Source organism: Orcinus orca, chromosome 13, assembly GCF_937001465.1.
Source record: "Orcinus orca chromosome 13, mOrcOrc1.1, whole genome shotgun sequence".
Lineage (NCBI taxonomy): Eukaryota > Metazoa > Chordata > Mammalia > Artiodactyla > Delphinidae > Orcinus > Orcinus orca.
The window spans coordinates 29,538,760-29,551,690 of NC_064571.1; the positions used below are offsets into that span (position 1 = coordinate 29,538,760).

Below are 12,931 nucleotides of genomic sequence, written 5' to 3' on the forward strand. Positions count from 1 at the left end.
GGCCATCATCAAAAAATCTACAAACAGGGCTTCCCTGGTGGCGCAGTGGTTGAGAGTCCGCCTGCCGATGCAGGGGACACGGGTTTGTGCCCCGGTCCGGGAAGATCCCACATGCCGCGGAGCGGCTGGGCCCGTGAGCCATGGCCGCTGAGCCTGCGCGTCCAGAGCCTGTGCTCCGCAACGGGAGAGGCCACAACAGTGAGAGGCCCGCATACCGTGCAAAAAAAAAAAAAAAAAATCTACAAACAATAAATGCTGGAGAGGGTGTGGAGAAAAGGGAACCCTCTTGCACTGTTGGTGGGAATGTAAATTGATACAGCCACTATGGAGAACAGTATGGAGGTTCCTTAAAAAACTAAAAATAGAACTACCATACGACCCAGCAATCCCACTACTGGGCATATACCCTGAGAAAACCATAATTAAAAAAGAGTCATGTACCACAATGCTCATTGTAGCTCTACTTACAATAGCCAGGACATGGAAGCAACCTAAGTGTCCATCAACAGATGAATGGATAAAGAAGATGTGGCACATGTATACAATGGAATATTACTCAGCCATAAAAAGGAACGAAACTGAGTTATTTGTAGTGAGGTGGATGGACCTAGAGACCGTCATACAGAGTGAAGTAAGTCAGAAAGAGAAAAACAAATACCGTATGCTAATACATATATATGGAATCTAAAAAAAAAAAAAAAGGTCAGAAGAACCTAGGGGCAAGACGGGAATAATGATGCAGACCTACTAGAGAATGGACTTGAGGATACGGGGAAGGGAAAGGGTAAGCTGGGACAAAGTGAGAGAGTGACATGGACATATATACACTACCAAACGTAAAATAGATAGCTAGTGGGAAGCAGCCGCATAGCACAGGGAGATCAGCTCGGTGCTTTGTGACCACCTAGAGAGGTGGGATAGGGAGGGTGGGAGGGAGGGAGATGCAAAAGGGAAGAGATATGGGGACATATGTATATGTATAACTGATTCACTTTGTTATAAAGCAGAAACTGACACACCATTGTAAAGCAATTATACTCCAATAAAGATGTTAAATATATATATATATATATATATATATATATATATATACACAATGGAATACTACTCAGTTCTAAAAAAGAATGAAATTTTGCCATTTGCAACAACATGGATAGACTTGGAGGATCTTATGCTTAGTGAAATAAGTCAGGCAGAGAGAGACAAATACTGTATGTTATCACTTATATGTGGAATCTAAAACATACAGCAAACGAGTGAATATAACAAAAAAGAAACAGACTCACAGATATAGAGATCAAACTAGTGGTTATGAGAGGAGAGGGAAGGGGTAGGTGCAAGATAGGAGTAGGGGATTAAGAGGTACAAACTACTATGTATAAAATAAATAAGCTAAGAGGATAGATTGTACAGCACAAGGAATATAGCCAATATTTTATAATAACTATAAAAGGAGTATAAACTTTAAAAATTGTGAATCACTATGTTGTACACCTGAAACTTATATAATCTTATAAATCAACTATATCTCAATAAAAATAAATAAACGAATTAATTTTTAAAAGATCTTTTCTTCAAAATAACAGGTAAAACTAAAACCTAGTGTTTAAGGATATCACTTGGGGGATGTGTTAGGGACGTACACGGCTCAGGTCCCCTCAAGGAAGGACATGTCTCATAAAATTTCCTCCCATCTCTGATGGTTATCATGACCTCGACACTTTTGAAGGGTCCTACTCAGGTATTCTGAAGGATGCCCCTCAATTTGGATTTGTCTGTTGTCTTTCTCTTGTTTAGAAAGCAGCTATGAGTTTTTAGAAAGGCACAGAGGTGAAATGCCCTTATAGCGTTGGGAACATGCTAATCAATATGATTTATCACCAGGGATGTTGATCTAGATCACTTGATTAAGGTGGTGTTTGCCAGGTTTTGTCACTGTAAAATTTCCATTTTTCATACTCTATTCTTTGAAGGTGAGTCTCTGAGTCCAGTCACACACAAGGAGAGGGGAATTAAGTTCCACTTCTTGGAGGGGGCAGTATCTATTAGAATTCTTCTGTAAGGAAGAATTTTCTCTTCTCCTCATTTACTTATTTATTCATTCAATCATTTATTGATATAACTTTAGACTCATGGATATTTATTTTATTTTATGGGTTATAATCCAATACTATTGTGATATATTGTATTACTCAAATTGTTCCAGCTCTGGCCACTGTGAGTTCTTTCATGTTGGCGTCTGTGCTCTTTTGACACTACCCTTCTACTTCCCCTGCTTTTCTTCCTGAGGATTTCCTTGTTTTCTGGCTTTACAAAATCATACAAGCTCATCTTGTATTTTCCCTGCCCTAGTCCTAGAATCAGCCATTTCTCCAAAGAAATCTCCAGGGAAAGTCTGAGGATTGAAAAGAGAAAAGGGCTGAGAAATACACCAATGTTAAGAAATGGGGGAGGAAGAGAAGCCCCTGAAGGAGACCTAGAAGTAGTGAGTGGAGGAAGAGGCAGGAGTAAACGCGTAGAAGAGCCCAGGGACCTCCCTGGTGGTCCAGTGGTTAAGACTCCCTCCGTGCTCCCAATGCAGGGGGCCTGGGTTCGATCTCTGGTCAGGGAACTAGATCCCACATGCTGCAACTAAGAGCCCGCATGCCACAACTAAAAGATCCCGCATGCTGCAACTAAAGATCCCGCATGCTGCAACTAAGACCCGGCACAGCCAAATAAATAAAAATAAATTAAAAAAAAAAAAAAAAAAAAGAGCAGGCCCAGAGGCAGAGAGTGGGGTTGAGGGAGTTTGGAGAAGGGAGTGATTAATGCCAAAGAGAGGTCAAGTAAGATAAAGCCTGAAGGAGGGGACTGGAATTTTGCAATCACAGATGGGGTAGGAGCTTGAGAGCCTGGCTGCCGTGGTTTGGGGTGTGAATGAGGAAGAAGGGGATAAAGACGAGGAGGGTAAATCATCTTCAGGAAACCTGAAGGAAAGGAGGACATGGTACAGACTGATAGAGAGGGGGAGTTGTTGTTTTCTCTGTTTTTATTGGGAGAGATGAACATATTTATATGATGAGATGAAGGAACCAGTGGAGAAGAAACAAAGAAATGAAGGAGGAGATGAAAGCTTAGGCTGCCCCAAGGCACAGAGAGGAAAATGGAGCACACAGGAAAACCTCTTTCTCTGAGATAGGAAAAATGCAGGTGGTCATAGGTTTGTAGGTTTGAGGTAGGAATCTGGGAATGAATATTCATGCACACTTTTTTTTTTTTCCGTACGCGGGCCTCTCACTGTTGTGGCCTCTCCCGTTGCCGAGCACAGGCTCCGGACGCGCAGGCTCAGCGTCCATGGCTCACGGGCGCAGCCGCCCCGCGGCGTGTGGGATCTTCCCGGACCGGGGCACGAACTCGTGTCCCCTGCATCGGCAGGCGGACTCTCAACCACTGTGCCACCAGGGAAGCCCTTTGCACACTTTTTATGTAAGACACATTTTTCATTTCTCTTGGGCATATTTCTAGGAGTGAAATTGCTGGGTCATATGGTAGCTCCTATGTTTAACAATTTGAGTAACTGCCTAAATGTTTTCCAAAGCAGCTGTACCATTTTATATTCCCACCAGCAATGTATGAGGGTTCCAGGGTCTCCACATCCTGACGACACTTGTTATTATCTGTCTAGAGGGAGTGAAGTGGTACTTCATTGTGGTTTTGATTTGTATCTCCTTAATGAATAATGTTTTTGATACCTTTTCATGTATGTATTGGCTATTTGTATATCTTCTTTAGGGAAGTATCTATTCAAATCATTTGCCCATTTTTTAATTGGGTTGTCTTTATTGTTGAATTATGAGTTCTTTAAATATTCTGGATACTAGCCTCTTATCACATATATGATTTAAAAATATTTTCTCTCATCCCATAGGTTGTCTTTTTACTTTCTTGATGGTGTCTTTTGAAGGACAGGAGTTTTTAATTTTCATGAAGTCTAGTTTATCTATTTTTTCTTTGGTTGTTTGTGCTTTTGGTGGTGTATCTAAGAAGTCTTTGCCTAACCCAAGGTCATGAATATTTACTTCTACATTTTCTTCAAAAAGCTTTATATTTTAGTGTTTATATTTAGGCCTATGATCTATTTTGAGTTAACTTTTGTGTATGGTGTAGCAAAGGGGTTCAACTTAATTCTTTTGCATGCAAATATCCAGCTGTCCTAACACCATTTGTTGAAAAGACCATTCTTTCCCTATGGAATGGTTTTGGCACCTTTATTGAAAATCAGTCAGCCGTGAATACAAGGGTTTATTTCTGGAATCGCAATTGTATTCCACTGATCTATGTCTATCCTTATGCCAGTTACCTCATTGTCTTGATTTGTAGTAAGTTTTGAAATCGGGAAGTGTGAATCCTCCAACTTTGCTTTTCCTTTCCAAGACTTGTTTGGCTATTCTGGGTCCCTTGCATTTCCATATGATTTCCTGGATCAGCTTGTCAATTTCTGCAAAAACAGCAGCTGGGATATTGATGGGGAATGTGTTGAATCTGCAGGCCAATTTGGGGTGTATTGGCATCGTAACAGTATTAAGTCTTCCAATTCATGACCGTGAGATATCTTTCCATTTAATTAAGTCTTTGTTAATTTCTTTCAATGATGTTTTGTAGTTTTCTTTTGTTATACTTCTTTTGTTATATTCTATTCATTTCTAAGTACTTTATTCTTTTTTATACTTTTATAAATGGAATTGTTTTAATTTTTCATTGCTAGTGTTTAGAAATACAATTGATTTTAATACATTGATCTTGTATCCTGTACCTTTCCTGTACCCATTTATTAGTTCTAATAATTTCTTAGTGGATTCCTTAGGATTTTCTATTTACAAGGTCATGTAATCTGCAAAGAGATAGTTTTACTCTTCCTTTCCAATCTGGATAGTTTTATTTTGTTTTCTTGCCTAAGTGCACTAGCTAGAACCTCCAGCACAATGTTAAATAGAAGTCGAGAGTATGGCTGTTGTTTGTAAAGATGTCAATTTTTCTCAAAACAGTTTCTCTCACAATTCCAAAAAGCATTAGAGCTCATGTGGATGAATACACAGGTGAGAGTAGCTATAAAAATCTCTGAAGAAAAAGAAATAAGCAAAGATTTTCTCTTCTGCTGTATAAAGCATTTAAAAGGCAACAATAATTAAAACAGAATAGCACTGACAAAAAGATATAAATCTCAGTGGACTAGAGTACAAAGTTCAGACTCTCTCTATAGTATGTATATAAAAACTTACATGAGAAAATCAGTGGCAAAGGGATAGGGTTTTTCAATAAGTATTGGGAAACTTGGATAGCTGCTGGGGAGAGAAGGTTAGATTTTCACCTCAAATCATTCACCAAAATAGTTTCTAGAAGAATTTAAAGAGAATGAAAGAACAAAGAAAAAGCCAAACAATTTAAAAACTAGAAAAACTATGAATGGATATTTATTGGACCTATGAGTGTGGAAGAACCTAAGCTTGAAACAATGGAAGAAATTCAACGACTTGACTACTTAACTTATGTCAAAACATATTTGCAATAAATATAAAAGACAAAGTGTTATTATTAACATAGAAAGGGTTAATATAAGTGAATAAGTTAAGGTTTCAAAGAAAATGGACATAGAAAATAGACAATTCAGAAAATAGACAACTCACTAAAAGAGGAAATATAAATGACTAATAACTGAAAAAATGTTCAATCTCATTAGCAATCGAAGAAATGCAAATCAAACAATAAGGAGGTACAACCTTTTGCTTTGAGCAAAGATTTCTAAGATGATATTACTCATCACTGCTTACAGTATGTTGAGATAGCTCTCATGCTAACATTATGAAGTGATTTCCCATTATTAGGCCCATTTTATAACCTGGAAACTGAGACTCTGGGGTTCAGTAATTTGCCCAATCTCATACCGCTAGTAAGTCATGGCACGAGGATTTGAACCCGGGCTGTGTGACTCTATTACAGTGAAGGGCCTAGAAAACAGATGTGGGAGGGAGGGCGAAGGACAGGAGGAAACGTAGCTTGAAGAGTCAGGCAAATATATTTGAAGTGCCTGTCTGGAAGGGTTATGATATTGCAGAGGGAAGCAATGAGTGGAAATTACACAAAGGACCACTCTTTCAAAGCAAGAACTGTCCCTAACGGACTAGAGAGGCCCAGGGAGGCGGTGAACACATCCAGCCCTGGGGAGGAAGAGGAAGTAGGAGGGTCCTCTCTGTAACCCTCACATCAAACTGCAGTGGGTGGGGATGGGTGGTCTCCTCTTCCAGAGGAGAAAACACCTCTAGGTAACCAAGACCTCAGTGTCTTCAGAGTTTCTGCTCTTTTCTCAACTGCATACAGCTAGCAGAGCCCACCCTTTCTCCTAGGGCCAAGTGACCTGCAGGGGAGCCCTTCCTGGCCTCACTGCCCTCTTGCAGCTGCAATCTCAGGCCAGCAGGAAGCCTGACCTTGCCAAACTATGAGGGCCAGGGCAGGAGGAAGGAGAGCGGGAGTAGCCCATCTGAGTTCTCTTTTGCCTGTTCCTGGAGCCTTGCTACTCCATGGGGGAGGCAGAGGGAGGCGGGAGGGAAGAGGCAGTCTGGTCATGTTGAAGAGCTAAGAAACAGATGAAACAGAACCATTCAAGGACAGTGACAAATATGTTAGCTGTGGTTTGGTAAAGATATCTTCATTTGCAAAGCCCCTGGGGAATCCATTCTCAGGGGCTTCATCCTGACTCTATAATCTTGGGTAAGTCTGTTAACCTTCTTTGTACCTCAATTTCTTCATCTGTAAAATGGGTATGACAACATTTCCCGCTTTATTGACTTCAGATGATGTAGTGCTTAGGTGACCAACAAGCTAGTGTGAGGGCAGAGTACCAGAGGCAGTAGAGTCACTCAGACCTGAGTTCAAGTCCACTATCTGCAATTTTCCAGTTAGAAACTTGGGGAAAATCACCCAAACTTTAGCTGCTTTAGCTTCCTCATCCGTGAAGCTGAGAGTAGCAACAGCACCTGCCTTAAATGGTTGTCTTCAGGGGTAAATGAGATAGTACACATAAAGTAGATGCTAGGACCAGGATTCCACAGCCCACAGGTTTAACCATTACAGTACAGTTGCCTCAACCATAATGCATATAAAACAACAACATATAGTGTAAAGACTGGAAAGCAATACAACAAATTGTTAACAGTGTTTATTTCTGAACAGTGATATTCTAATCTATTTTTATTTCCTTCTTTATATTTTTCTATATTTTCCAAATAACTTATAATCAGAAAAAAAACTATATATGATGTTCAGATGCTTTGAGATCATTTGTGATGGTTTCCACTGTGTTAAAATCTTTGACAATATTTTCTCATGTCATCTTCTCAGCAACTGTTTTAAGTAGGAATCATCATCCCCATTTTCTAGATCAGGAAAGAAGGCTGAGAGGTTAGAGAGCTGACTTAATCTTCAGGTCTTATTGCTGCTAAGTGGCAGAGAGCCAAGATCCATAGGCAGATCTGGCTGTCTCCAAAGCTAGGTGCTGTCTACAGGGATGCTGGGCTATGGGGCTCAGTGTGGAGAACTCCTCCACCCCATTTTGATCACAGTTAAGGTGGAAGGTTGTTAGGATTGAGCCTTGGTGCATATGCTCCCATGAGTCTCGGGTGCCCGGTGTACAACCATATTCCTGGTAGGGGACATGGCCCGGAAAGTGGGATTTTGGCATCCTCCTTTCACAGCATAAAAAAGTCAAGAGGTACTGTGGAGAGTCTCCCCAAGAAGAAATAAAGGTTTCCACTGTCAAGGTATCCAATAGAGGAACTAAAAAAAAAAAAAAAAGCATAACTACATAGGATTGAGGGAGGGAAGTGGGTGTGAGCTAAATCATTATCTATCATAGGAGGAAGACAATAGATAATGGCCAGTCCTGAAAACTCTAGATATAGTTATGTAAGCATTTTATGTAGAAATATGGAGGTAACTACCAGGCTTGAAAACACAAATGGCTTTAAGTGGTTATCCCTGGAAAGAGGGGTGGAAAGGGAATTTTTTGCTCTTCATCATAAGCGTTTCTGTCCCATTTGATTTTTTTTACTTTATTTTGTTTTTAGCTGTGTGTTACATGTCTTTTTAAAAATACTATTTTTAATACAGGCTCTGAAAGTTAAAAAGAAAAGTACAGACTTTGGGGTCATCTGTGTGGATTCACATCCCACCTCTGCCAGTTACGGATCTTGGGCAGGTTAACCTCCCTAAGCTGCAACTTTACCTTCCTGAAAATAAGGATAAAAACCATACTTACCCCACAGGGTTGTTTTGGGGATAAAATGAGGTAACGCATGTAAAGCACACGGACCAGCATTGGCCGAAATTCAGCATCTGTAATTATTAACCATTGTTATCATTATTAATAATAAACCAAGCGTGCAAGTAATACCCAGGGCTTTGCACATAGTAGGCACTTAATGGGTGTAAGTAATTGTTTAAAACCTCCACCAGAGCCTATAATTTCCCCCAACTCTTGACGCATAAGCCCCAGCGGTCCGAGGGAACACTTAAATACTGATGTGGTTACTCATTTGTTCATCACTCTGTTCTCCGCCGCAGTGTCCGCAGAGGGCGAGCCCTGCTCCCTGGACTCCCGCGCCAGGTTCTGGCTGCACACGTGATTCCTCCCGCGCGCGGAGGAGGGAGACAGCGGCAGCTCACCCGCTTTCAGGTCGCTGATGCGGGGCCATCACGTGGCGTAGCGTGAATCACTTCTGGTTTCTCGCAGGCATCTTCCCGGGCAGGGGCGGGCTGGAGGAGGGGGAGTGCCGCTCGAGACTGGGGAGCGGCCCTGGTCCGCATCGCTCCCACTTGCCGGCGCCAAGGGGATGGCCATGCCGGGAGGGACGGGGCGGGGCAGTTTTACGGCGACAGCTTTCCGGAGCAGGGACGTCTTGAAGGACGACTTGGGATTGGCCGGGAGACGCGGAGCGGGCATTTCATACCCGGCCGAGGGTGCCGCGCTGCCTGCAGGCGAGGCGGGGTTTCCTGGGGACCAACGCGGGAGCCCCCCCTCCCCCCGCGGAGGCCTTGCGCCCCGCCCACGGTCCTCGCGGCGCTCAGCGACCCTCCAGCTCCAGGCTGGTCTGCAGCAGACGGGGCGAGGGCGTGCGGGCCACCATCCCCAAGCTCTGCCGCACCTCGGCGCGGGTACCGGTTAGGTCGCGAGTCGCGGGACGCCGGCCGCTAGGCGGGGCGGGAGGCGGGGCGCTGACGTCGCGGCGCGGCCGGCAGCCGGGAGGCGGGGAGGCAGCGGCCGGCTCGGCCCAGCCCAGCCCGCAGCTGCGGCGGGCGAGCCTGTGGGCGGCGGCGACGCTCCGAGCCGGATCCTGACCGCCCTCCGCCGCTGCCCAGTTTCTCACTTGGTCCGGGTGTCCACGCCTGGTTCGGCCAGCCCTCACCCGTCGCCGCTTCCCCCGCCATGGCCCTGGTACGGGGCGCCGAGACGGCGGCTGGGCCCTCCCGCTGGCTACCCACGCACGTCCAGGTGACTGTGCTGCGGGCCCGCGGGCTGCGGGGCAAGAGCTCGGGCGCGGGCAGCACCAGCGACGCGTATACGGTGATCCAGGTGGGCCGTGAGAAGTACAGCACGTCGGTGGTAGAGAAGACGCTGGGATGCCCCGAGTGGCGCGAAGAGTGCTCCTTCGAGCTGCCGCCCGGCGCCCTGGACGGCCTGCTACGGGCGCAGGAGACCGACGCGGGCCCGGCGCCCTGGGCGGCGGGCTCCGCCGCCGCCTGCCAGCTAGTGCTTACCACCATGCACCGCTCGCTCATCGGCGTCGACAAGTTCCTGGGCCAGGCCGTGGTGGCGCTGGACGAGGTCTTCGGCGCAGGCCGCGCCCAGCACACACAGTGAGTGAGGGGCGCGCGGGAGCGGAAACGGTTAAGGGCCTCTTGGGGCGTGGCTGGGGAGACGCAGGACCCCGAACCTCGGCCTGGGCGGTGCGACCTTTTGCCTAGCGCTCAAGGGCATAAACCGACAAGTTGGTTCTTCGCATAACGGGATCTTCTTCCGATCCCCAGATGTGCGCTGGGCTGTGCTTGGCCGCTGGTGTGTCCTTGGAAGGCCGGGGGGAGGTGAGAATGGTGGCCTACTGTTAGGAGTAGATTGTCAAGTAAAGTTAGGAGTGGGATCCAGAGTCTCTTGGACTGTGGGAACCTCAAGAAGGAAAATCTTGTGGCCATTCCCAGGGCCTCCGGGCGTGTTTCACTTTCCTCGAAGGGGAGGGGAACTGCCTTCGGGCGCCTGTTCCACACCAGGCCCGCAGGGGAATGGGGAGGCCCTGCCTCGCCCTGTGGGGGAAAGAAGGTGCAGTGTTGTCCTCAAGGAGGGCAGAGGATGAACGGAGACGCCCCACCAAATCTAGAGGCTGCAGAGGGCATCTGCTTCTTGCCTGGTACTGGGATGCCCTCTGTTGCTTAGAGACGCCCCCGATTCTTCCCTTCTGTGTCTCTGGTCTGAGAACAGGAGACCCTTTCAGTAAAGGAAGGAAACGCTTTAATCAGGCTTCAAGCATCTTGACTGAGGTGGAGGCAGCACGTGCTTAATGGACAGCAGGAGACAATCTCCCAGTCAGTTAAACCTAGAAGGGCCAGAGGGTTTACCAGTGGGTTTTAAAAAATCATTTATTTTGGCAGCGTTTAACTTTCCCTGTGTTAAGATCAAGGCTTCAGGCTTGGAGCCTCATTTCCTGTTTTGGGCTTGGGCAGGATCCGGAAGCCTGTCCGCAGGGCTGACAACCTGCCCTGGGTCACTCAAGTGTTTAACTGGGGTGACGCCACCCCTAGGCCCATGGGCCCTGGATGGGGAGGGTAAGGGGTTGGTGACAGTTGCTGGAAAGGTTTACCCAAGTGGAATGGCATCCAACTGAGTAAATCTAGGAAGGCTTGCTGGAGAAGGATGAGCCTGGTACAAACCCAAATGAAAGCAGGATTTGGATAGAAAAGGATCTGACCTTGAACATTTCAAAAATGTGGGTAGAGAAGGCCTGCATGGCTCTTTGCAGCCTGGGGTGGGAAACGGGTTAGCATAGGGCAGGTTTGGGCAGGGCTGTGACTTAGCTCCATCTCCCCCTCCCCTGGCCTTCTCTCCTTCCCTCATGACTTGCTGTTTGGTTGCTGGGTGTGGATCATGTGGTATAGTTTGGCCCTTGTTTTGTTTTTTTCTCCCCTTTTCTGTCCTTTCCCTCTTGCCTGGCTCAGGGAGCCCAAAGGGGTGGGGGTGAGGCAGAAAGCTCTCCTCTGGCTCTCGTAGCCCTTTCTTCTTCTGAAGAGGCTCCTGTCCCCAAATTCATTCCACCCCTTCCTTTCCCAGTCCTTCAGTCTCCACCTCTCAGCTAATCTGACCCCACTGGTAGATAACACATCTCGGGCTGGGGGTGGGGGGCACTAGAGGGGAGACTAAGGGGCAGACAGAAAAAGTCTCAGCTTGTGGGGAGTGGCTTCTGTGAGGTCAGTGACTTGCACGGGGTGGGGGAGGGGCTTTGATTTTTTTTTTCAGTTCCTGCTCTTGCTTTCTTCTTGGCCTCTGGCTCTTCCTTAACTGAGCTGTCTATGTCTGTCGGCCCATGTGCGCCTGTTTGCAGCCAAGGACAGTCCCCTTGATCTGAATGGGAGCCTTATTTACTTTATAGAAGTCATCTTTTCCACCAGGATCTTTCCACACCCACCTGGCTGCCTTTCCTCTGATGCATTGACCTGGGTTATTTATAGAACCTGGAGGGGGCAGGAGGAGGGGGACTTGTAGTGGGCAGCAGAAAAGTCTGTGAAATCAGCCTGATCTTTTAGTTTACTGGACCAAACAGCGTGCCCACTGACAGAGGGTGAGGGCTGCTGACGCCACTCCGGTTTGCACCTTCCACCTCTGGCTCTCATGGCCACCCTCGGTGGCCTTTCCTGGAGCATCTTGGCGTGAGCTGCTAAGATTGTGAGTCTGCACATTTTCCATTGGGGAGAGGACTGGGGTGTGCCCTCCTCAGCTTTGGATAATGGTGGCAGAGAACTCCAGGAGAGCACATGATAGCCCTGTGTTGCCCAGACAGAACTCCATTGGGGAAAGGCAGTCTCACGGTTAAGACCAGGGGCCTGTGGAGTTGCAGATTCCCTTCCAAACCTGCCACCTTGTGGCCGGTCAAGTAAACTCTTGGTGCCTCAGTTTTCTCATCTGTAAAATGGGGCTAATTTATACCTTGACAGGATTGATGTAATGGATGAAATGCGTATGTAATTAGAGCATCTAGTGCAGTTCCTGGATATGCCTGGTGGTCAGTGAACAGCAGTGATGGTGGAGTGAGGTTTTAGTAGCCTGGTAGCTGTGATCTGGGAGATGTCCCCTGTCTCAGAGGAGCCTCTCATGTGATAGGAGGAGGTAATACAGAACTTAGCGTAGTCCTGGAAAGCCCCAGGACTGTGGTGGCAGGGTACTCACAGAAGTATGAGAGCTCCTCATGAAATGAGCTGGCCCTTCACAGCCCTCCACTGCTCTCTTTGCTGCCAGAGGCTTGAGAACTGGGGCTAGTCTTGTGAGGCCTCTGCAGTTCTGAAGCCACACTCAGATCAGCTTGCCAGCTCCGCAGCTGTCCTCCATGGCAGGGCAGCATAGTGTTTAAGAACGTGGAGACTGAGGTTTCACTCCCAGTTCTATCACTTACTAGCAGGCAAGTTACTTAACCCGTTTCCTCGTTTCTGAAAAGGTAACCCATGATAACAATCATAGAGTTGTACAAATTAAATAAGACAGGATCTCTAAAAAACTTTAGTATCATTTTAGACACATAGCAGGCTTTCAAGATATTAGTGTTGGGTTACTCTCAGGGCCCTCGTTAATGTGAGGGTGGTGATGATGGGGGCTGGGGTTCTAGGTGCCTCAACAGCCCCCAAAGCTCCTTTGTTA

General features: G+C 46.5%; 1 protein-coding gene and 1 long non-coding RNA gene across 2 annotated transcripts in view; one reads left to right on the plus strand and one right to left on the minus strand.

The window, feature by feature from the left end:
- Nucleotides 1-5,550: 5,550 nt before the first annotated feature.
- On the minus strand, nucleotides 5,551-9,189 carry LOC117195597 (uncharacterized). Its single transcript, XR_004475340.2, has 3 exons — nucleotides 8,701-9,189; nucleotides 8,294-8,370; nucleotides 5,551-7,412 (listed from the first exon to the last, which is right to left on the minus strand). It is a non-coding gene; the product is annotated as an uncharacterized LOC117195597 (long non-coding RNA).
- Nucleotides 9,190-12,931, plus strand: part of RAB11FIP5 (RAB11 family interacting protein 5) — a 36,028-nt gene continuing 32,286 nt past the window's right edge. The window contains 1 exon segment of the mRNA XM_033400492.2: nucleotides 9,190-9,891. Within this exon segment, the coding sequence (XP_033256383.1) occupies nucleotides 9,461-9,891 (431 nt within the window). The 5' untranslated portion in view covers nucleotides 9,190-9,460.